At 39.6% G+C, this 23,520-nt stretch overlaps 1 protein-coding gene across 4 annotated transcripts in view; it reads left to right on the forward strand.

Moving 5' to 3' along the window:
• TMEM154 (transmembrane protein 154) overlaps window positions 1-22,993 on the forward strand; it is a 38,613-nt gene extending 15,620 nt beyond the window's left edge. Inside the window, exons 4-8 of one of the 4 annotated variants that reach the window (XM_019481497.2) lie at window positions 102-129; window positions 1,448-1,533; window positions 3,263-3,323; window positions 7,214-7,260; window positions 22,669-22,993. In XM_019481497.2, the coding sequence (XP_019337042.2) occupies window positions 102-129; window positions 1,448-1,533; window positions 3,263-3,323; window positions 7,214-7,256 (218 nt within the window). In that variant the 3' untranslated portion in view covers window positions 7,257-7,260; window positions 22,669-22,993. Of the gene's footprint in view, window positions 1-101; window positions 130-1,447; window positions 1,534-3,262; window positions 3,324-7,213; window positions 7,261-11,392; window positions 19,078-22,668 lie in introns of those variants that run through there. The other 3 variants (XM_014593469.3, XM_059721976.1, XM_059721975.1) reach the window with 3 other exon arrangements.
• The last annotated feature ends 527 nt before the right edge of the window (window positions 22,994-23,520 follow it).

Here is a 23,520-nt window from a genome sequence, read left to right on the forward strand (position 1 = left end):
TTGTTTTAAATAACTCTAGGCAGAATTTTCCAAGCCATAGATTCTTAAGAGCAAATGATACTTTTTAACTATGCATACCAACCTTTTTACTTCTTTTTCAGATGAACTGGAAAGTGAAAATGTCAAAAGGTAAAGTTTATAAAAAGCACTTGTCGGCCTATTTTTGTTTGCTTAATAGGCCATGTTCATTTGTAGGACTTCAATATTCTGGTTTTAAACTTGCTGTATGGCCTTGGTTGTATGTCCTGGAGTTTCAAGACTTCAACACTTTTTAATTAATTAACCCAGTTAGTTGTCTCTGGAGGCAACTAAAGAGACAAAGTCTAGTTCCAAAAAGATGTCTTAAAACTGGGGTCTTAAAGATACCTTAAAGCACATATGGAAGGCACAGAACAAATAATGCAGGATTTCCTTGCAGTTATCTCAGTTCAACTACACAGAGGCATGGTATAGGGGGTGTAATATAGATGCCATGCTGTCTCTGGTCCAACTTCATACCTATCACCCCACCGTTTGTTGTAAGTACCATTCACAGTTGGTTATCTAACTCTAAATGCAGACTCCACAGGAAATAGGTAGATTATAGATAATGGAACAGGATTCCAGAACTGTGAGTGTAAATCTATCTGCAGCTTTGGTTCTTCCCTCTATTTTTCAAATTTACTTGCTCATTACTAGATTGTATGTAAACGTTTTCTGGGGCTTTTACGGACTAAAACTACCCACGTGAAAAAAGAAGCAGCAGCAGCAGCCAAGATGTTCTCATACACAGCTAACAGTTTCTACCTTTTTCTTTTCCTGAAATCTCTCCTCTTGTTTTCCTGAGATCTCTCAGCACCAGGTCCTGACAGAAGGCAATGAAGCCACCTGAATGCCCTGACCATCCAACCAGAGGCGTTCTTAGACTCTCTGTCTCAGGCATTCTTATTGGTATGACTTCAGGGCCACTCTAAGGTGGCTATATAGCCTCATTTCCAGGGTTTGGTGCATGCAGCATGGTAATAAATGAGTGGAGTGCTTCCTCCCTTCTCCAGCAGTAGTCCTGAACTCAGCATGGAGGCAAGCCCTGAACAGCACATTATTCTACTTAGATCTTTTCCTTCTGAGATCATTGCTGAAGCCAGTCCCATGGTATTTCCAATATCCTGCTCTCACTGAAGCAAATGGGACGTTACATAGGGATTTCAGTGGGTGGCAAGACCAGATCTTTTGTTTTCCAGTTTTATCTCTGCACGGTTTAGTTTGTTCCACTTACAGCCTATGGTCATTTTTCTTTGCTCCTTGGGCTGGCACACCTTCAGAAAGGAAATTTGCTGGGCAGGCACCAGTTTCCAGAAATCCCCACTGATGCTAACGCTTATACAAGACACATTCAAAGCTACTATATTATGCACCTATCTGAATGAAATGCTTTATTTAATACATCTTTTTTCCCTCCTATGTCAAGTCCTATTTTTGAAGAAGATACTCCCTCTGTTATGGAAATAGAAATGGAAGAACTCGATAAATGGATGAATAGCATGAACAAAAATGGTACCTGGTAACTTCCCCCACAGCATTGCTTGCTCCCTAGCTGAGGTGGCTTCCTGAAATAGAAAAACACAGAATTGCTATCTTGTATTTGAGTTGTTAAATTTCCTCTGTTTTCAGTCATAATCTTGAGCCTACAATACTAAAATAGTTGCACAACTGAATGTCTGGGGTGGGATTGCTCTGCAAAGTATTTTTAGGTTGTGTGGGTGCTTATTTTTAAACACATTATGGGATATTCTAGATAGAATACAGTGAATGAATGTTTCAGTTTTCCAGTAGAAGCTTTTATGAAACACAAATATGACTGCCCTATATTTATGTTTTAAGTATAAATGTCTAGCTTAAAACTGCTCAGTGGTTGTTTTTTTTAAATTTCTGGTTCTGTCAGTGTCCAGAATTTCTATGATGCTGCATATTGTGCCATTCTACGAGAAATCCCTACTTACTCATAGCTCAAGAGACTAATTATTTAACAATACTGTCAAAATCATCTTCTGTGTTTATCACTATGACTACATTCCTTTCTCCTCTGCATCCCTCTGCTCATTCTTTATCATCTACCATATCAAATATAAGCTATTTATCATTGCCTTTTAAATCCATCACCACTTAGATATACCATGACTAGCAAATCTATTAGCTTATCAAGCCATCAGCTTTTACCTTAGCTCTGCCAATAATGGCTGTCTCAATCATCTACTCACCTTCTTTTCTCTGAAGCACCTCTGTGCTTTCTGCCAGGTAGAGAAAGTGAAGTGCTAGGGACAGGGTTGGCCTTTTGCTGTCCTGGGGCTGTGCTGGGAACTGTACAGAAGTTCAGTTAGATCGGTCTTGCCCAACGCAATCTAAGGGTGTTCATACATGTGCTCCAGGAGTGGGAAGGGGGCACTTTAATTACAGGGCTCTGAGAGCTGCTCTAATTAAACTGCCCAGAGCATCTTGTATTTCAGTACTTCCATACTTCAAAATGGCAGCAGGGGCGCTTTATCTAAAGCTCATGGAACAAGGTTTAGATAAAGTGCCCCCACCATTTTAAAGCATGAGCACACTAATACATAAGATGTGGGAAGCTGCTGGAGCACGGTAATTGCCATGCTCCAGCAGACATGATTAATCAAGTCTGCTCCGATGCCCTGGATTACAGTGCATCAGAGCAGCCTCCCTGCTCATGTATAGGCGCCTTAATCTAGATTTAGACTGAAGTAGGGTTAAATTAGATTGGGTCAGCCATTTTTAGAGCAATCTAACAGTCTTGAACTTCTGTACAGTTAAATCAGGTGGCCATTTTTAATATGATCTAACCTCCCCCAACCTCTCCAAACTTTTCTATATACCCCTAGAATCACTTGTTAGATTAATCCTGTGAAAAAATAGATGTGATAGTAAAAAGTTGCATACAGAAAAGTTAACAAATAGTACTTCTAGTTTTGTTTTATGGCAAAGGCACGTAAGGTTAATGATAAGCAGTTTATGTGTGTATAGGTATGCAATAAATAGAAGGAAGTATAATAAAGATAACTAGGATACAACACACATTGTAGGAGGCTTTAGAATGAATATAGACAATATCATACAAAAATATATGAACATGCAAGTATTAAAAATAAGAAAATATACCAGCACCCTGAAGTTTTCACTGGGTACTGACTGCACAGAAAGCAAATACAGTTTTGAAACATCTGAAAGAATGCCATGAGTAAGCATGACTTTTTCTCTTATCATTTCTTAGCTGAATCTGAATGTTTGCCTACTGTAAAAGAAGAAGAAAAGGACTCAAATGCCAATCAAAGGTACTTTTAAGTCTATTCTTATATTACTTAAAGTCTTAAAGTTAGCTTCAATAATTCTAAGACTTTAGCAACCTTTTTTCTTCATGTGTGGTCAGAACTGTTTTAATACATATGCACTTTTATTGCACTTCAAACAAATGTTTCAATGCACTTTTATTTGTTAAAAAAAAGATATCTACCTGCAGTTTGGTACTTGCACATGATCCTTCAGCACTAAACCTCTGTGTATGTGTATAAGTGCCAGGAAGAGGGGGAAAAAGAGAGAGAGAGAGAGAGAGAGAGAGAGAAGATGGGAAAGAAATAAAGCAAAAACAAACAAACAAACAAACAAACAAAAAACCCTAATTGGTCGGATTTTAATTGAATTTGAAAAATACCTCATCTGTAAGCTATCAAAAAAGAAAGGTCGTATAGGGAAAAAAAATCACACATACCACTAGGTGGCCCTACTGAACTGAGAATGAGTGTCATGTTTTTGGCCTGCATGGTCAGTATTTTGACAGAGCTTACAAGAAATCCAGCAATATAATAACATTTTTGCTGTTGCTGTTCAGCAGGTGAAACTTCCCTCCAAGTCACTACTGAACTAATGGTGTTTAAGTAGAGAGGGAAGACACTCATTAGCTATGAAAATCAAAATCCCAACAACTTTAAAATTATCTGGGCAGTTTCCACAAGAATAAAGGCATAAACCCTATTTCCTTGGACAAACTCAAGTTTGTTCTGCCTACCTAGAAATCACTATTGCAATTTTCAATTGGATATGGATATTTTCTTTTTCTTTTCTTTTTTTTGTTGTTGTCATAAGTTGTTCTATGATGTTCTTGCTTATCTACCCTAGAGGTGGCTGCATGTAAGAATGGCATGAAGTGTTTAGTCTCTGTAATGCATATAATGCTGAACAATGAAAAAACTCAATCCCCAGTGCCTTTGTGGTAGTATCCCTTGTAGTACGGTTCCAGTGGAGATGAGCTACCAGGAAATCAGGGAGAAAGGCTGCGTAAGGATTCACAGAGGCTCCTGATAGATGCTTCAGGTTCAATCCATTCGTGGAGCCTGATCAGTTTTGAGGTGTACCCCATGGAATCTTTGGTGGGGAGGCTTTCAAGAATAAAGTCTCTTACCTTCTCATCTGTTTTATTTCCATTTATTCACTGGGTACTATTTCTTTCCCTGTCCTGCACCCCTACAGCAATTAGACTAAGGCAGGACTAGCCAAATGTCCTAAAACTCCTAGTCACAAACTAAAATCTTAACATGGCTGAAAGCTGCAGGGCATACAGCTTTTGAGATGCATGTGCCCCAGAATCAATTATTTCTGCACAGAGCTTCTGCTTAAATAATAGCTTCTCATTAAATGACTTCTTAGAATAAATAATACATGAAGAAAATAACAAATGAACAGATAGAAAAATAACTTTTTATTTAAATGCTTTTTTACTATCAGGAGATGGATGTAATTTGTGAGCTACAGTTTCATCATCCCTCAGCTGTGGGACAGAGGAAGGAATGGTATTCAGGGGTATGGCTACATGGCACAGTTAGTGCTGAGAAGAGATACCTGAGTTAGCACTGAATGAGCTAGCACAGGTGCTGAATGGAGTATAACCACATTATCCTGGCATTTCACCCGTGGGACTAATCAGGAGAATTAATTAAGCAGGACAGAACACTATGCTAATGCAGTTCTGCTGCTTCCTTGGTGAGGCTGCAGCTGGAGTTCTGCATCCGATTCTGGACTCCACAATTCAAAAAGGATATGGAAAAGCTTGAGAGAGTCCAAAGGAGAGCCATGCGCATGATCAGAGGACCAGAGAACAGGCCTTATGATGAGAGGTTGAGAGTCATGGGACTCTTCTGCCTGGAAAAGCACTGGCTCAGGGGTGACCTGGTGGCTGCCTATAAGTATATAAGGGGTGTACATCAGGATATGGGGGAATACCTGTTCACCAGAGCACCCCAAGGGATGACAAGGTCAAACAGTCACAAACTCCTCCAAGACTGTTTTAAACTGGACATAAGGAAAAACTTCTTTACTGTCTGAGCCCCCAAGGCCTGGAATAGACTCCCTCCAGAGGTGGTGCAAGCACCTAGTCTGGACTCTTTTAAGAAACATTTTGGATGCTTATCTTGCTGGTATCCTTCAACCCTAGCTGACTTCCTGCCCCTTTGGCAGGGGGCTGGACTCTTTCTTCCGAGGTCCCTTCCAGCCCTAATGTCTATGAAATCTATGAAAAAAGTATCTTTATGCAGGACTGAATTGTGCCATGTAGACAGACTCGTGAGTGAATGGAAGTATAACCAAAAAAAATGGGTAAAGAATAATACCTGTTTTTATACTGTTACTATTGTTTACAACACCACTCCTTGATCTTGCCTTATAAACAGATGCTAAGGAGCTTCTGAGAAAAAATCTCTATCAGGGCCCCATTCCTTTGGAGTGCTCCAGCTCTTCAGATCTGTTATTGTCCAAACTTCTTGGCACTTTGTGAATATTGTATAATCTGTTTGAGCAGGGATGGTGCTTGGCTAGGGTGGTAGAGGCTAAAGTTTTTTGTCTGCCAGAAAAGTGTGCGGTTTTAAACTGTGTTGGTCACATGCAGTCTGACCAAATGTTGTGGTGCACAGAGGAAGTACTTTAACATTTACACTCATTGTTGGAAAGGCACAGTAAGGGCGAATTGTAATGTTTCTGTGACTCTTTAAAAAAAGGTTACTTTCCAAATCTCTCACCAAGACTGGTGCCCCAAACCCATTCTTGTTTAGGCTTTTGTGTGGCCCCACCCCCTATAGGCTTAAAGAAACTTTACTTAAAATATTAAAATAAAACACTGCTGGGTCTCAGATTTATTTCTGCTGGATTCTGCTCCCACATTGACATGTCATAGGCTCCTTCCATGGGTACATAAAAGATGGCTCTGGCAGGAAAGGAACACAGAAACTTAGGTTTAGATAGATGGTCCACAGGGAGGAAAGGGTGTTTATTATACTCAGGGATCAGACTGGAAAAAGGTGGCAATTATTTCTTTAATTCCACCTACTTTTGACTTAATGAGAAGATATTTAAAATATACTAGGTAGATCTTCCTAATATAACCAGCCATCTCCTTTCTTTCATTCTTTGATTATCTGTAGCAGGAATGTCCAACTTCAGTGCAACCAGAAGTCCCCATGGGGTCTCTCCCATCATACAGGCTGTTTTTGTGGCATTTAGCCCCCAAATGACAGGACACACTCCCTGTCCACCTTTCACCCTGTGGGCTGCACAGGCAGCCTATGGAATCCTAGTCCTTTCCCCACCAGACAGCAGTAGGAGAGGTGGCTGCTGGAGCCTGCAGACAACAAGCTAACTATTTGTGTACTCTGTATAGACCACATACAAGCCCACAGGCCACAAGTTGGACAGCCCTGATCTGTGAAATTAGTTGTGTGTGACGATACAGACAATTGACTTTTCTCCCAAAGTTATTGTTCTAGGACAGTGGCTTTCTAGCTTTTTGGACTTGAGGAACCTCTCAGAAAATACCAGCTCCTAGTTTTCATTCATTTTTTAACTACAGAAAAATAAACAGAGCAATTATTCCATTGCAAAGAACTCAGAAAGACCACAGCAGGTCAGCATGTTTTTAACTCTAAGGATTCCCATTTGAAATCTCTGGGTTTGTTTGGGAGCCATGTTTGCACACCTAGCAGTGCTAACATTGTGTGGAACCCCACAGCACCCTTGAAAGGTCCTCAAGGCACCCCAAGATGCCATGACAGCCTGATGGGAAATCACTGCTCTAGGGTATTTGTGAAATTCTGCACCACCCTGTTTGTATTTTAAAAGTTTCTTTTACAACACTGAAAATAAGAAAATTAACTCTTTTTTCCCCCCTTTTTTATGATAGCTTAGATTCTGGAGCCCAAGATACACTCACTGAGACATTGTGAAAAGGTATTACATTCAATATCCCTGCTCCTTTCATTATGTAATAGATCGGAAGGAAGAAAAACTGAAAAGCTGTGGGATGCAACCCCTGTGTCTTAGAGTAAATTTAACATACGTGTTTGCTTGTTGGGCCTACAGCGTCATTAAACAAGGAATGTAGTACCAAGGGTTTCTTTAGCCCAGGGTGGTTCAACCCATGGTCTGTGGGCTGAAGGGTTCAGCTGAGGCCCTGGGGCTCCCATCAGGCTCCCATCCCCCCCCCCCCCCCCCAAATCACTCCAGCGACAATGGCAGCCAGAGTTTCCAGGCTCCCCCTGTTTTGAATTTGCCCTTCTGTTTCCTTCCCTTCTCCAGCTTCTGTTTCCTGGCTTCAGCATAGAGGGTGGGGCAGGGTGGCATGGGGAGCTGGGAGTGAGGTTGGGGCCATGCAGATGCACAGCACAGAAGCTGGCAGGAGAGTAGGCCTACGAGAACAATGCAATGATGGGGGTGAGAGGCATGCAGTGCAATTGTAAACGTCTGCATGGCTTGCAGCCCAGGGGCCCATGGCTCACCCTCATACAGCCCACTCAGTGTGTGGCCTCCACTGATATGGCCCAAGAGGCCTGCAGCCCCTGGCCACTTAGAGGTTGGGCAGCCCTGCTTTAACACGTGCTGCTACCAAAACAAGAAGTTTAATCAAGAGGTATCTTATTACACACTGCACTGTTCCTGGCATAATTTTTTGCCCCTGAAATTATGTAGTTATAGAATTCTATCTGTTTACATGTTTTTAAGTGTTATTTGCAAACAGAGGTATAACAGGCAGCTCCATGCCCAGGCTTGCCTCAGCAGCATGCTGACTGCAGCAGTGTGATTAGCTGTCACTGCAGTGGTGGGTATCTTTGAACACCTCCCCCACAAAGGTGGTGCCCAGGGTTGCTGGCTTGGTTGCCCTCCCCACCACCCCCCAGTTACACTACTGGTTGCAGAAGATCTATCAACTGTATAAGACATTGTTAACTGTAGTTCTACTTAGGATGGTCTCACAGCTAAAGCAGAAGAATTTGAGTCAGAAGACCTGTTTTCTATTATTGGCTAGACCTTACACTTCCTCTGATTTTGGGCACAATGTGTTTGAGCTGCTCACCATCTCCATTTTCCAACATGTAAAATGGAAATATTGCCATCTCATAGCATTAACAGAAAGACCTTGGACCTGAATAAGGAAAGTCAGTGTGAAGTTAATCACAGAACATAAGGATTTTCTTAACTGGGGCCATAGGGACAGCATGTAAATAGTAGGGGTGTGCAATGCAGGCTCTATTCAATTCGGATTTGGATTCAGCCAGAATCAGGGACAGTGATTTGATTTGTTGGTTCGGATCACTGTCCCTGATTCGATTCGGCTGAATCCAAATCTGAAGATTTGATGCTGATTCGGACACAGACACAGCTTTAAAATGTTTTTTCTACATACCCTGAGGTACCAGTGTGGCTTGTGAACACTATGATGCTGGGGCAGATGGAGCGTCCCACAGGAGTGCGGGAGGCCCCTCCACGTGCTTGGCGGCAAAAGTACTTCTGGTCCACTTCCAAGTCCAGTGAGGAGTGCACGGGGCCCCCCACACCTCCCCAGCTTAGTGATCAGCTGCAGGGGGACCCCGGGTGCCCCCTTAAACCAAGGAGGCACCAGTTGCCAAACTGGGGGCGGGGAGGTGGGGGGCCCTGCGTACTCCCTGGCAGACCTGAAAGTGGACCGGAAGTGCTTCTGGTCCACTTCCAGGTCTGCTGCTGAGCACGCTGGGGAGCCCCCCATGCTCCTGTGGGGTGCTTCATCTGCCCCACCATTGCAGCATTCACAAGTCCCTGCTACTTACAGCAGGGGCAGGCAATTATTTTAGGCAGAGGGCTGCTTACTGAGTTTCGGCAAGCCATTGAGGGCCACATGACAGGCAGCCCAGGGCAGATTAATATTAATTTTCTAAATTTTTTAGGGGCCCCGCAGGCCAGATAGAATGGCCTGGTGGGCTGCATCTGGCCCCCAGGCCGCATTTTGCCCACCCCTGACCTAGAGGTATGTAGAAAAGACATTAAAAGCTGTGTCTATGTCAAAAATGAAATGTTTCAATTTCATCTAATTAAAATATTTGATTGACTCAACACAAGTTATTTCCCAAACTGTAAGTTTTTTCTGGGAATTTTAATTTTTTTGTTTTAGATCTGTCCATTTCAGAATGGTAAGGATTTTGTGGAATTTCCCATGAAGCAGAAAATCAGGTTCCCACATCTTACCGAAACAGGATATGCTTTACTGGCAAAACAGCCATAGGTGCATAATAAAAGGAAACAAAATAACCTAATCACTACTTTCTGCATTGAAACTTTGGGGGCGGGGGAGGCGGATCAGACAGAGGGAGATGGGAAGGGAGTGACAGGCTTCTTGTTCTCACTTCCTCATCTAGGCCCCAATTCTTTTAGGGTACTTAAATTCATGCAAAGCTTTAAGCTTATGAGTATCCCTATTAACTTCAACGGACATTCAAACATTTTGCAGCCTAAGAACGTTTCACCCATGCAATTTTCCTATTTCATTTCCTAGACATTTTGAAAGGGTAAAACTGATGAGAAAAGATAGAAACAAAAAAGAACATATTTAAAAACACTGGCTAACCCCACAGCTTTTAAACTTCAATAAATTCATACGCCAAACAACAACATTACATAACTGCACGATTTGTTGCAACTCCACTGCTGCAGTTAGATAAAGAGCAACTGTAGACTTGGTAGCATCTTAGATTGCATAAATTATTTCTGTTATCCACATATCTGTTCCATTTCCTCTGTGTGTCAGTCCGTTTCTAGGTACAGACGAGGCAAGTGAAGCATGAAATGTTATATTTCAAGTTTTTTGCCCTACCCTTCTGCAAAGAAGTCTAACTCATTTGTAAATGGGAAAATACAGATTTTTCCTCAGAGTACCTTTTGGATGTATCTCAAACTTCCAACTCTATATTCTTCATTTAACTTAGACCAAGAACAGAATAATGTAGCTTCCTCCCTCCCCCCCCCCAAAAAAAAAATTGAGAAATTCACAGCAAAAGTATGTCAGCACAAAGGACCATAAATAGTCTGCCTGTAGTTTTAACCTGCTAACTCTAAATAGTGGATCTTAAAGGAGATAGTATTTTTAAACGCCCTGTCCTTTGATTGTGCCTCTGTAACTAGAGAGAACAAGAATTCACTATGGTTTAATTCAGTATTTTTCTGATTTCCTACCACCACCCACCAACCCTCTATCACCTCTGTAATAATTGTCACTACTGGATAATAATTATGATATGATTTTTATGAATAATTCTGAATGATACCATGATGAATTATCTGATAATTCACTATGGCATCATGCCATAGTGTCATTCTGCACTTTCAAAGATCCTTATGAAGACTCTCCATAATGACTCTGTGAGTTTGGGGCTCTTTTCTGGAATGAAGTTGACCAGAGATTAGATGATGTTTAACCACTCTTGACAGGATTCTTGCTACCAACAATCCACAAGACTTTAGCAGGTAGCCTAACAGTGACCCTGTCAAAATAATCTAATGAATGTCCCCCTCTGTGATACAGAAGTATCCATCTTCTCCACAGTGAAGTGAAATATCTAAGTCTGCAAGGATGATCCAACCCACTGTGTGGTCAGTTCTAGTGCAAATTTAGGAGACCTATAACATTTTTTAATTTATGTCGACATGAGCAAACAGATTATAGAAAAGGTGCCAGAGAGTAAATTGTTTAGGTGGAAGCAATGGGAACAGAAAAAAAAAAGACAATTTCATTTATACAAGGATAGATTTAATAAAAGTCTTCAATCTGGCTCTCACAAGGCAGAATCTGTGGGGAAATCTGATTTTTTTTTCAGGGCTTTCCCAGAATTAGGAGAGAACTTTCATTGAATAGTTTCTCCAGACAAGAGAGAAATCAAATCAGCCCCTGCTTGCTCTGTCTGGTGTCACTTAGAGATTTAAGAGAGTCTATGGCCTAGGTATCTGCATTCTGATAACGTGTTGCAGACTGAAAATAAAACCACTAGTACTGCATACACTTCTCTGGGGAACTGCAGTGACCAAATTTTGTAACAGAAGCTGTTTATCTTTTTAGCATATATGCAGCAATTGTGAATCTTGATGTCAAAATGGTGCTGAACTGGTTAATGAGAAGCTGCAAGCAAAGCTCCTAGTCCCACAGATACTGAATAAACTGGAAATGAACTTAATCTCCAACAGCCAGAGAAGCAAATGCTTTTGTGTTTTCCTGCTTCATGAATTCTGGATAATGAACACATCACCAAGAAAAAAAAGCATAGAAATGTGTTACATTAAGATTGAGGATCTGATTTAAACTTACATTGCAGTAAAATTCAACATTAATAGAGAGAGACGCTTCCATTATCCTTTACCTGTGCAGGTTGTGGTATGTAAGTCCACTCAGGTAGCTGTTTTTGTATCCATGGCTTCATAGTTTTGAATGTCCTTGTTTTAGTCAGCTTAAATCAGACTCCTACATTCATGCCCATGCAGGGGTTTTTTTTAAATTTAATTCAATTTTTCATCATAGTGGAATAATTTGTATAGGATTCTCCCATTGGTGAAGTAAAAAGCTATGACTGACACCAGATTTGATGCCAAATAAATTAGACTACTGAATCTACATTACAGAAGAACGCCTGTAAAGCAGGCTGCAGCCTAAAAGGAGTATAGTATTTCTAAAGTGCTTTGAGATTCTTAGATGAAAGGCACTACAGACTGGAAAGTATTACTTTACTTATTATTTAAAGATTTCCTCAGTTACTGGGCTACACACTATAATTCTATATATTCAGAGCTGTCCTCTCAGCAGTACTTTCCACTCAGGGCTTTATCTAATAACAGTAAACTCCAGGGCTATTTAATTTAAGGTACTTTCTTTGTAAAGCATTATGAAATATCAGACAACTTGGTACCAACTTATACTGAACACTGCACCTGAAACTTCCTGGCCAAGATATTCAGAAGTAACTCCTGATTTCAGCTGCTTCAATTTTTGAGTACCTAATTTGAGATGCTTTAAAGAACTGATTGTGAAAGGATGGAAGCCCAGAACACTCTCAAAATTGGGTCTCTTGAGAAGTTTAAAAACAAGAATCCAAAGATCTTGGCACCCAAGAATTGTGCTCAATTTTGTTTTTTGAACTAGTACTTAAAAAAAATATGTTCCATGTAAAATTTGTTTCTTAAAAGGTAGAGTACTAGTTATCCTTTCATAGCAATGCTAATGTTTTGGAGAGTAAGCATTCTGAACAGTTTGAATAATTTGAGATAAATAATTTAGGAATATTGTTGATCTGTATGTTTACAGATTGTTTACAAACATCTGACACATCTCTTGAATTTGTTCATTACTGAAAATTAATTAATTGATAGCTTTTACACAGTACTTGGTTTGTACACTGGTCTCAAGGAGTTCGCAGCAAGCATTCAGCATTTGACATCTCATGCAGGGTGATTTCATTTTCCCTGACAGAATGAGTCTAACTCTGAGAATCAGGCTTATATATTCAAAGATTGGGTTATCACATTTTTATGGCATTACATTTGTTCTCCAGCATATATCTGTCCAAAAATAAAATTCAAATGAATGTTTTCAGGCACATTTTTTCTAGCATTTGCTTAGGTCTGTTAGCAGATAGAACGTAAATGCTCCTCCAGTACTTTCACTCCTTGGAAGGTACTGATGGGAAGATAGTATAAGTGCAGGATGATGTTTCTGAAAATGATATGACACTAAGTATTGTGACAATTTCATTAGCTGCAGAGTTCTTTAGTAGTCAGAATCAGTCTAATATTTTTATAAGTGCAAACATTGATGGGATGGCTCCACTTCCTTAATTTCCCATCAATCCTTTTCTCCTCCTCTTCCCAACTTCTTCCATACCCCAAAAGGTTTCTGTCACATTCCTCCTTTCTCCTCTCTTCATGAAGAAAAATATACTATGTGCCTGCTCCCCTCAGATTCATCCTTTTGGCCTCTATAAGAAGTCCATTTGGCAAGGAGGCACAGGTGTGGCCATACTGGTTTAAGTTTTGTGAAGAGTCCAAAGATTATGCTGCTCCTATTGAAGTATGCATTTGGTTAAATCCAATACAGAGTCTACCCCAGTGGTTCTCAATCTTTTTCAACTTGAGACACCTCTCATTAGACTTGAGACACCCCACAGAATATGTCACCTCTCAGTTTTCACTCAGTTTTTGACTGCAGAAAAATAACAGAACAATTCTTCTGTTGTAAGGAACTGGGATCACAACAGGTCAAAATGTTTTTAACATTCTGGATTCCTATTTGAAATTTCTGTGTTTATCTTGTGAATCATCTTTGTACAGCTAATAGTGCTAATATTGTAAGGCACCTGAGGCACCTTTGAAAGGATCTTAGATTACTGGATGTGGCAGCACCCTGTTTGAAAATTGCTTGTCTAACTCAAATACCTTGTACAGCTGGAGATCCTAACACAGAACTTCCTCTTCATAAGAAGAATTTCTTCTGATATAGAATTTATGGAGGGAATGTAACCAGCTCCTCTGCAAATCATGTCCCATTCCCTGTGGTTCAAGCACTAGTACAACCAAACTGAACTTCTTTATGCCCAATCTTCCAGTTATGTAAAGGACTTTACAAAAGCAATGCTAGCAGACTCTCCTGCTCTAACCCATACTAGGAATTCATGGCCCTGAATCCATCATCATCCCTGCACCCACTTTTCAACTTGATCTCAGAGCACAGCTGGACATAGTGGTAAATCAGTATCTCTGGGGATTTTTTTTTCTATTTCTTGGAACTTGTATAGTTCAGACAGATATAATACATCTGGGATTCTCTTTGCTAATAAAATCCAGCTCTAAGATACTGCTCCTGCATCCTGCCTTGGCAGGTGAAGCATTGTAGTGTTAGTGCTATAATAATTCAGCCCTTGAGGGCACTTGAGAACAGATCACAAATGTGCCATGTACATTCTCAGTAACTGTTTCCCTGATCAGCACATCAGATGTATGTGTGGACGCCTGTAGTGCACATGTTTCTTTAGTTTTCTGAACTATGAACTCTGTACCCTCTAGATCTAAATGGCTGCATAAAGAGTATTGCTATATTGCAAGTTTTAGTTTTTCTGTTAAGAACATAATGTAATGATATAATCCTAAATTTTATTGAATAAAAATAAAACCTGCCTTTTCCAGAGATAGAAACGGGCATTACTAGAGCAGCAGACACAAATGAGATTATCTAACCTGATTTACAAACAGCCACAGTTTCACAAGAGAGGTGACACCTGTTCTGTGATAGCGCGCAATTAAAGGTAGTAAAACATTCAATTACTGTAGGTTTCTAGAAGTGGGTACTTCCTGTTGTTTTACACCGGATGAATTCTTAGAGCTTTAGGGAAGATTAAACAACTGAAGCCAACCATTCACTTGACCCTAAGGGTAAGTCTACACTGCTCTTTTAGGTCAACCCTGAGGATCACTCTTAACCTGCCAAAGCCACAAGAGTGACCTCTCTCCACCTCTATATTAAATTTCAAAATTATATAAGGCTAGAAGGGAACAATGTGATCCTCCTACATAACACAGGCCTTAGGACTTCTCTGAACTCAATCCTATTTGAATTACAGCATCTCTTAGAAAAACACCCAATTATGATTTAAATATTCCCAGTAATGGAGAATCCTCCACAGCTATTCTTAAGTTATTCCAATAATTACCCTCCCTGTTAAAATATACTCATTATTTCTTGTATGACATTGTCTAGTCAATGTATCTTAATATTCCTTTATGGCTTACACAGAAGAGACTTCTGTTGTCAAAACTGTTATAGATTGCGATCATCCTTTTATTTTTTATCTTTGACAAGGTGAATCACAAAAGGATAAGTTTGGATAGGACACCAAGGCATCACCTAGTCCAACCCCTATATTAACGTTAAATCAAATACACCTCAATAAAGACTGAGTTCCTCAAGCCTCTCACTATTAGGCATAGTGATCCTTTAATAATTTTCATGGCTTTTCATCAAATCCTCTCCAATTTATCAATATCCTTCTTGAATTGTGGAACTGGACAGAATATTGTAGCAGTTATTGCATTCAAGCAAAATTAAGAGGTAATGCAAACTCTCCATTTCTAAATACTCCCCTGTTTGTACACCTCAGGATTCCATTATCTCTTTTAGCCATAGTATCACACTGGGATGATATGTTCAATTTATCCTCTATGATTGCCAAAAATGTCTCAGGATCTGCTGCTTCCCAAGAAAGAATCCATTATTCTGGAAGTCTGGTCTGCATTTTGTTCCTAGATACGTGACTTGATGCTTGGCCAATTTGAAATTCATACTGTTTGCTTGCACCCAGCTTACCCAAGGATCCAGATCACTCTGTATCAGTGACCTGTTGTCTTCATTATTTACTGCTTCTTCAGTATCTTGGTGTCACATGCATTGTGTCATTTTGATAAAAATGTTATGTAGAGTATAAATAAGAAGTGATCCTAGCATGATGCCACTGGAAACACTTACCCATCCATTGATGAAGATTCCCTCTGCCCAGTCACATTTGATGCTTGTAGGTTAGCCAATTTACAATCCATTTAATGTGTGCCAGGTGGATTTTATTATAATTTTGCAATCAAAATGTTGTGTAGTACCAAGTCAAATGCCTTATAGAAGCCTATTAGGTTGGCATGATTATTAAATACATTTGTAGATTATTAAATACGTTTGTAATTTCATAAAAAATCTAGCTAGTTTGACAGGATTTATTTTCCATATAATCAAGTGGATAGGTATGAAATAATTTAATCTCCTTAAATGTTTATTGATCAAGTTTCATATTAGCCTTTCCATTATTTTGTCTGGGATCAGTGCTAGGATGAAAGGCTTATAACTACCCAGGTTATTACATTTACGCTTTTTAAAATTCATAAAATCATCACTGGACCTTTCTTCCAATCTTCTGAAACTTTCCCCATATTCCAAGATTTATACAAACCAACATGTAATTGTTCAGAGAGCTCTTTGGCTCTTCCTTTTAAAGCTTTTGGATTCAAATGATCTGGACCCACTTCTAAAAAAAGAACAAACTGTTATTCAATATATTCTTGAAATACTACTGGAAGGGAAAGTATTTCATTGTATGCTACAATAACTAAGGACCTACCTAAATTGTGGTTTTGCAGATTTCACAGAAACTGCAAAATCTGGGGCAACCCATGAAATCCAGGATTGCCTGTGAAATCTATGGAAAAAAAACTTAATAAAAATAAGTTTTTATTAAGTCTTCCCCTCCCAGGCAGGCCTTGCAGCTTGCAGTCTGCCCAGGTAGTGAAGGCACTGGCTGGTGGGGTGACACAAAGCGGGCAGCAGCAGGATGGCTGCTGCCCCATCTCCATCCTCTCCTTGCCCCTGGGGCCTCTCCACCAATTAGCGTGAAGGGGCAGGGCCAAATGAAGAAAAGGAGGGCGGCTGCCCCCTCGTCCCTCCTCCCCTCAGGGCTTCTCTGCCAATCACCACAGAGGGGCAGGGCCACCATGAAATGAACCACAAAATGGGCTCTTCATACTGAGACAAGCCATGAAGATACTGTGAGTTAAGTAGGTCCCTAATGAGAACTACATTCCTGTGGTTCCGGCGTTCTTGTGGTGCAATCTTCTGGCCTTTTCCCAAATAAGAAATATGTATTGAATATAGCACTAGACCAACATCTTACTTAGATTTTTGTTTGGCTGGTTGGTTTTTCTCCTGTTGTACATTATTTACTTATTTCAATGACTGATTTACTATCTAATCTGTGTATCTAATCTCAAGGTGTTATTTAAAAAATCTGTGGAGACTCTAAGTTCCCTGCTGATCATCTATTCAAATCTTCTATTTAAATCAGATCATCTACACTGGCCATCTCTTCTTTTTGCCCCCTTCTTTGACCACCTGTTTTAGGTTGACTTTTCTGTTCTCCAAGGTATTCATCTGCTCATTTTGTCATTTTGGGTGCCTATAGACGAGCAGGGACGCTTCACTTAAAGTGCCCATGTTGCTACTTTTAAACTGATACATGAGATGCTCTGGGCACTTGAATCAGAGCAGCTCTTGGAGCTACTGTAATTAACTACCCACTCCCCTCCATGCTCAGAGCACATGTATAAATGCCCTTTGTGTCTTTCTATTGACCACAGTGAATTTGGACCAGTCCCCAACTTGGTTGCTTCTTTGGTTTTCCCCAGACACTGCTCTCATTCCTCTCATCTCGGATTTTCTTATTTCAAGCTTACACATTTTTAATATAATTTCATTCCATGCAACTCATCTTTTTTATGTGTATTGGCTCTCAGTCTTTTCCTTTCCTGTCTAGTTTTCCTCACAACCTTGATCTCCAAGATCATCAGATCCCCACCCAATCTCTGAGTAGACTTAAGCTATAGAGACCTCAAACCACTTTATTCCTGAATAAGAGTACTCACATGTCATTTACTGCTTTAACTTTTGTTCATTGAATTTATGCCTTTAGTTGATGCACCTTGTATTTCCTGAGTGATCCCATGTAGATGAGCTCTCAGATTTGCAAAATAACCAGTGGGGAAACTAGCTGTTAGTTTAACTACATAACTATAACACCGAAAACCCCACTATCTAGGGTATAGTTTGTAGCTGTGTTGGTGTAAGGACATACGTAGACAAGTTTCTTTGGGTAAATCCAATATCTTTTATTAAACCAACTCAAATAGTTGGAAAAATTCTTCTTAGCAAGCTTTCCAGCACAAACACCCTTCATCAGGCTGAGGAAGCATCTGCAGAACATCTAAATAGTGTTCAGATACTAGTGGTAGACCATCTGCAGATGCTTCCTCACCCTGATGAAGGGTGCTTGTGCCAGAAAGCTTGCTAAGAAGAATTTTTCCAACTATTTGAGTTGGTCTAATAAAAGATATCGGATTTACCCAAAGAAACTTGTCTGCCACTAGTATCTGAACACTGTTTAGGACTCTGCTACTTACTGCTGGTTATGATGTTAATCTGATCTATGCTGACCCAATTTACTGTCATTTTCTATCATTATTACTGATTATTTGTTTAAGTTACTACTCATCAACATAAACTGAGAAAAAAGACTGTATTTTTAAAGGTATTATTTGTACAATGTTAAATTTTCTCCTAGTTTGATTTGTCCTAAGAAATTGTTATCCTTCTTTTCATTTTCTTCAATTGATCCAGTAATTATTAGTCATTCATTGATACAGATAGATGCAAGCTTCATAAATAAGTATTTTCATCATGTAATATGGGGAAAATATGTAAAGGAAATGGCAATTAAGGACAATCTTCTTTTCTACAAGTGGTTAAAAATGTGCATATATATTACTGATAGCTAATGCTACTTAGAGTTAATTGTACAGTACAGTGATACTTCATGAAGTTTAGGATTCCCTTTAACTTATCTCAATACAGAGGAAGAATTGTTTTGGTGTTATATATTTGCACTTCAGTAGTCCATAAATATCAATTTAGCAACAGCTCTACAAACCAGTATCTACAAAACAGATAAGATAAGCAAATAATAATTCATAAGCTCAGTCTAATAAAAAAAAAAATCTATTATTGCACTTTCAATTTATGGAAATACTGTTTATACCAGCAAAAATGTTGTCAGGTGGCTGTTAAAGTGATATTTTAATGTAAATAGTTCAAAATAGGAATGTCATTTGGTTGAATTGTTTGTAAAAGATTTATATTTTAGCATTTTTAATAAAAGAGTTTTAAAAGCATTATCACTGTCTGCAATGTCTCTTATCTTATCTCTGTGTTATAATTGTCATCAATTATATTATTTCTGTAATAAGTCAAGGCCCAGCTGGGTCTGATCTTGTGTTGAGCCCCAGCTGGAGGTAATCACTGGCAATCAGGCTGAGTCATCCCTTAGGGAAAGGCTTTACCCACACTGACTATATAATCTCAGACCAGATAGCAGAATAGCCCTCTGGACAAGAGGTGACCTTGGCTAAGTACAGGTGTTCAAAAAGCCCAAGGTGGAGTCGATCAAACTTACATGGATTTCTGTGAATGGCGTAGGTTAGTTTGGGAGCAAACAGAGCACACATTTTGTAAACAGAGCACCAAAGCCAGCAGGTTGGGAACACTCCTGCACACCTCCCAGAGGGCTCCCCAGGCTGTCAGAGACTGCCGAGTGCAGCTGAGAAGCCAGGCCACCTGATTGCCTGCCAGGAACAGCCAAGCACCCTGCTTCCTTCCCCTAATATCATCACCAGCCACAGACATCTGTCAGTTGCAGGCAGGCAGCAGAGGCAACCGTGCTTGCCCATCCCCTGCTGCCTAGTTCTGCTCCCTGGGGTACACTCACTCACAAGAGCATGGGTGTCCCTGGGTGGGCTCCTGCATACCCACCCAGGGACCCCCATCCTCCTGTGAGTAGGTGCAGCTCCAGAAAGCCCAAATGGGCTGCAGGACATGGCTGAGCATGCTTCCCTGCATTGCAGCGTCATCAGCCACTGTGCTGAATTGGCTCAGTGAGAGCCTGGGTGTGGGGCCAGCTGGGTACTTAGCCAGACAAGCTGAACACAGGGCAAGTGCTAGTGCACCACCCTGCAGGGGTGGGGGGAGGGAAGTTGTGAGGGGCTGCAAAGGAGCCTGGGATGCTGGAGGATAGCGACCTAACTTGAATTGATAAAAGATCTGATACAGAAGTTCCATGCACCAGTCTAACCTAAATCAATTAAGTTTGAGTGCACATTGATCCACAGCTATCTTTGATCAGGTTCCACCATTTTTAAACCAGTCAACATATGCCAGATTTCTGTACCGTTACAGATTTAGACCAGTTTCCAAATCTGGTTTATACCAGTACAAGTGTAATATCTGTACCTGACCCTTGCTGTGTTTCTGTCCTGCCTAGAATGCCTAAAACTGACTCCATGCTCTGACCCTCTACTTTGTGATTCTGTGCTTATTCCTGTTTGCACTTATTCCTGTCTTTGACCTCCTAGCCTGAATCAGCTTCTTGTCCTGATCACAACCTTGTCTCAACCTTTGACTTGACATCCTGGACTCAGCCTGAAACCTGGCTTGTTCTTGGCAGAAATTGGTAACCCCCCCACCCCCCCCCCCAATCTAAGATGCTCCCCTTGAACTGACCGCCCATGACCTAGTAATTTTCTACCACAACTCTGGAAGGTGGAGGGGGTGTGGATTATATTTTCTCTAGGTGTATCAGTGAAAGAGAAAAAAGATGTGCATAGGAAGCATTCTCGTGTCAGCAGTTACATATAAAGGGGAATTAAGAGAAATGCAATAACCATTCTTCCTGAAGTTCTTTGTGAGGCTGTCTAAGGTTAGCCTTTCTTAATGATTATGTAAACAGGATAATAAGCAACATACTATATTCATATTAATATTACATATATAGTCCTCTCCTTAGGAAGTCACATTCATCAGGCAATGAAGGGTGAAATTTCAGCATACATCTGAAATCTAGTTTCAAGGAGAGGCAAGGAAATAAACAAGGCATAACACACTGCTGCAGACTGCACCTAATTTCCACATCAAGGCCCCCTACTTCTTGCAATACACACTATAGGGCAGTAGTTCCCAACCTTTTTAGACCGCAGACTGGAAGTGACTGCAGACCAGCATACTGCAGACTGGAAGTGACTGGCATATTGTGGACTGGCAGCCAACCCTTTTTTATACTAAAAGGGTTGGCTGCCAGTCCGCAGTATGCCGGTCACTTCTGGACTTTCAGTCCGGCAGCCAACTCTCCTGTGGACCAGCAGCCAACCTTTTGGAGCCTGGTACCAGGCCACGGCCCAGGGGTTGGGAACCTCTGCTATAGAGATTAACTGGAATTTCTACAGAAGATTTACCTAAATTCAGACCTCAGGGTTTACAGTAAGCATGAATTTAATCAACATGAATTTCATACACGTCATTATATTATGCTATATCTTGTACTATTTTTTACGTTAAATTACTTTGCTCCCAAAATTTCAGTTATTTATTTTTGTACTGATGCTGTATAACTGTAGTTCAGAAATTGGCAGCTAGAGAGGTGATAACTGAGGTTTTGGGTACCCATAAGGCAGCATAGGCTGTTTGATGTGATGCTGCCCATAAGGATTTTGACCATGAAAATGAAATTCCTCTTTTCTACATGTGTTCATATGACATTGGGGAATAGGGATACTTATATTTTTAATTCTTAACTTGTAGACAACTATGCCACTATACTTTTTCAGATCACTGAATATAACAAACATGGAAAATTATAACTGGAAATAAATGTTATTGCTGATTTCTTTTAATTAAAAAGCTATTTTTGTCAAATTGGAATTTTTGTCAAATGGAAACATAATCATGTTTTTAACAACACTAACAAAATTATATTAAATTACATTTAAACTGTCATAACATTCTGTTGCAACATGTTTGGAACAAAAAACTTTGAAACATTTATTTTTGAATGAAAATAACATTTAAAATGTTTGGAAACGCCACAATCAGAATGAGATGTTTTCATTTTATTGAAACAAACATTTTGACTGCCCCAAATGGAGTGTCTTTGTTGTTTAGGCAGTTTCAATTTTTTGGTTTTCTTCCCTTTCAGAATGGGGAGAAAAAATAAATACATTTTCAGCACTCTGGGATTTTCAGTTCAATGGGCAATCCGGTTCCCATCCAGCTGTGTGGATAAGCATATTAGTTAGATATATCTGTTAAAGATACCAGTACAGAATAGGCAGTGAACATGATATTTGAACTACCTTAAAATCCCATGTTACATAGTAGGTTCTCTGATAAAACCTGTTCATGTGGAATGCGCAAATATTGCTTCACCATGAAGGCATAGGTGAGCCACACATGGTATAAGTTTTACTGTTGTCACCAGGATCCATAAAGCATAGCATTTAAACTATTGCTGTTCCAAGTAGCAAAACCAGTTAAGTTAATCTTCTGCTCAGGTAGACTTTTGCTGGGTTCTTTTATATTTTGTACAATAGTTTGCTTTCACTGTTTATTAATTTACTCTGTTTTAAAAACAAATTAAATACATTTCCTTGATTTAACAATAGCTATAGATAATATATGGAACTGTAATATGATACTTATATGGTTGCCTTGAGTACTTTATACTGGTGTTTTCAACAAATATATGTATTTGATGCTGGAAATTACTTATCTAACTCAGAACTTTGGAGTTAACTTATGATTTCCTCAAATTTTTATTTATTCATTTTTCAGTATTTTGGTTTCAGCTATAAGAAAAATGTATACACACTTTTCAGATTAAAACAGCAAGGTATCGTCTTCACTTTTGCTTTGCTTAACACTTACTTCTATTTCAGAAGTCAGCAAGCAATACTGCCAGGAAAATGAGGATAAGTCTAAGAAGAAACCTATTAAAAATGAATGAACCATACATAAAAATGAATATTATTACCAAAGAAAAAAACCCTTAGCTGGATTTCCTGTTAACAGGTAAACTTAGTCTTGACACTGAATTAAGCCTATGTATCATCTTTTTAGTGGATATACTGTTGACTTACTATTAAATTTAATGGCCATATTGTGAAATGAGCACACTGCATTGCTATTATGATGATGATGCTTCTCCCAACATTTTTTGTGATGTATGCCTTCAAATCAGTGAAATAAAGTCCAGTCCAGTCAGTTTAGAAGCTTTGAAGTCTTATGTTGAACATGCAAGTCTAGCTTTCCTTTCTGAAAATGCAATAACATACATGAGCATTTGTGCTCAAGTTGTTTTTAATATTGTAATATACAGTATTGTAATATACAGTATGACTGTATCCTACTCTATATGGTTACATTTGTGCTCTCATTGAAAATAACTATGGGAGAAAAATGTCAATGTGCTTGCAATTTATCTTATTTTACTCGTTACGTTTTGTTGTAAGGTTTGTTCTCTGTGGACGTAGATCTGAATGGTTACAAGCTGGTGTATCCCTAGTGGATCTAAGGGCAATGTGTTCAGAATACTGGTTAGAAAGATAATTAGGGTCAGCAATGCTCTCACCATCTGGAATTGTTACAATTGTCAAGATCTGAGATGACTCACTGTGCCATGGGAATCATATCTCTAATGGCAGAAAATCATAAGGGAACGGTGCACTAGGATAAAACTGTTGCTAGGTGCCATAGCATGAGGAAAATTCTGTGCAAGCAAAAAAGGAAAG

This window comes from Alligator mississippiensis, chromosome 2, assembly GCF_030867095.1.
Source record: "Alligator mississippiensis isolate rAllMis1 chromosome 2, rAllMis1, whole genome shotgun sequence".
Taxonomy (NCBI): Eukaryota; Metazoa; Chordata; order Crocodylia; family Alligatoridae; genus Alligator; species Alligator mississippiensis.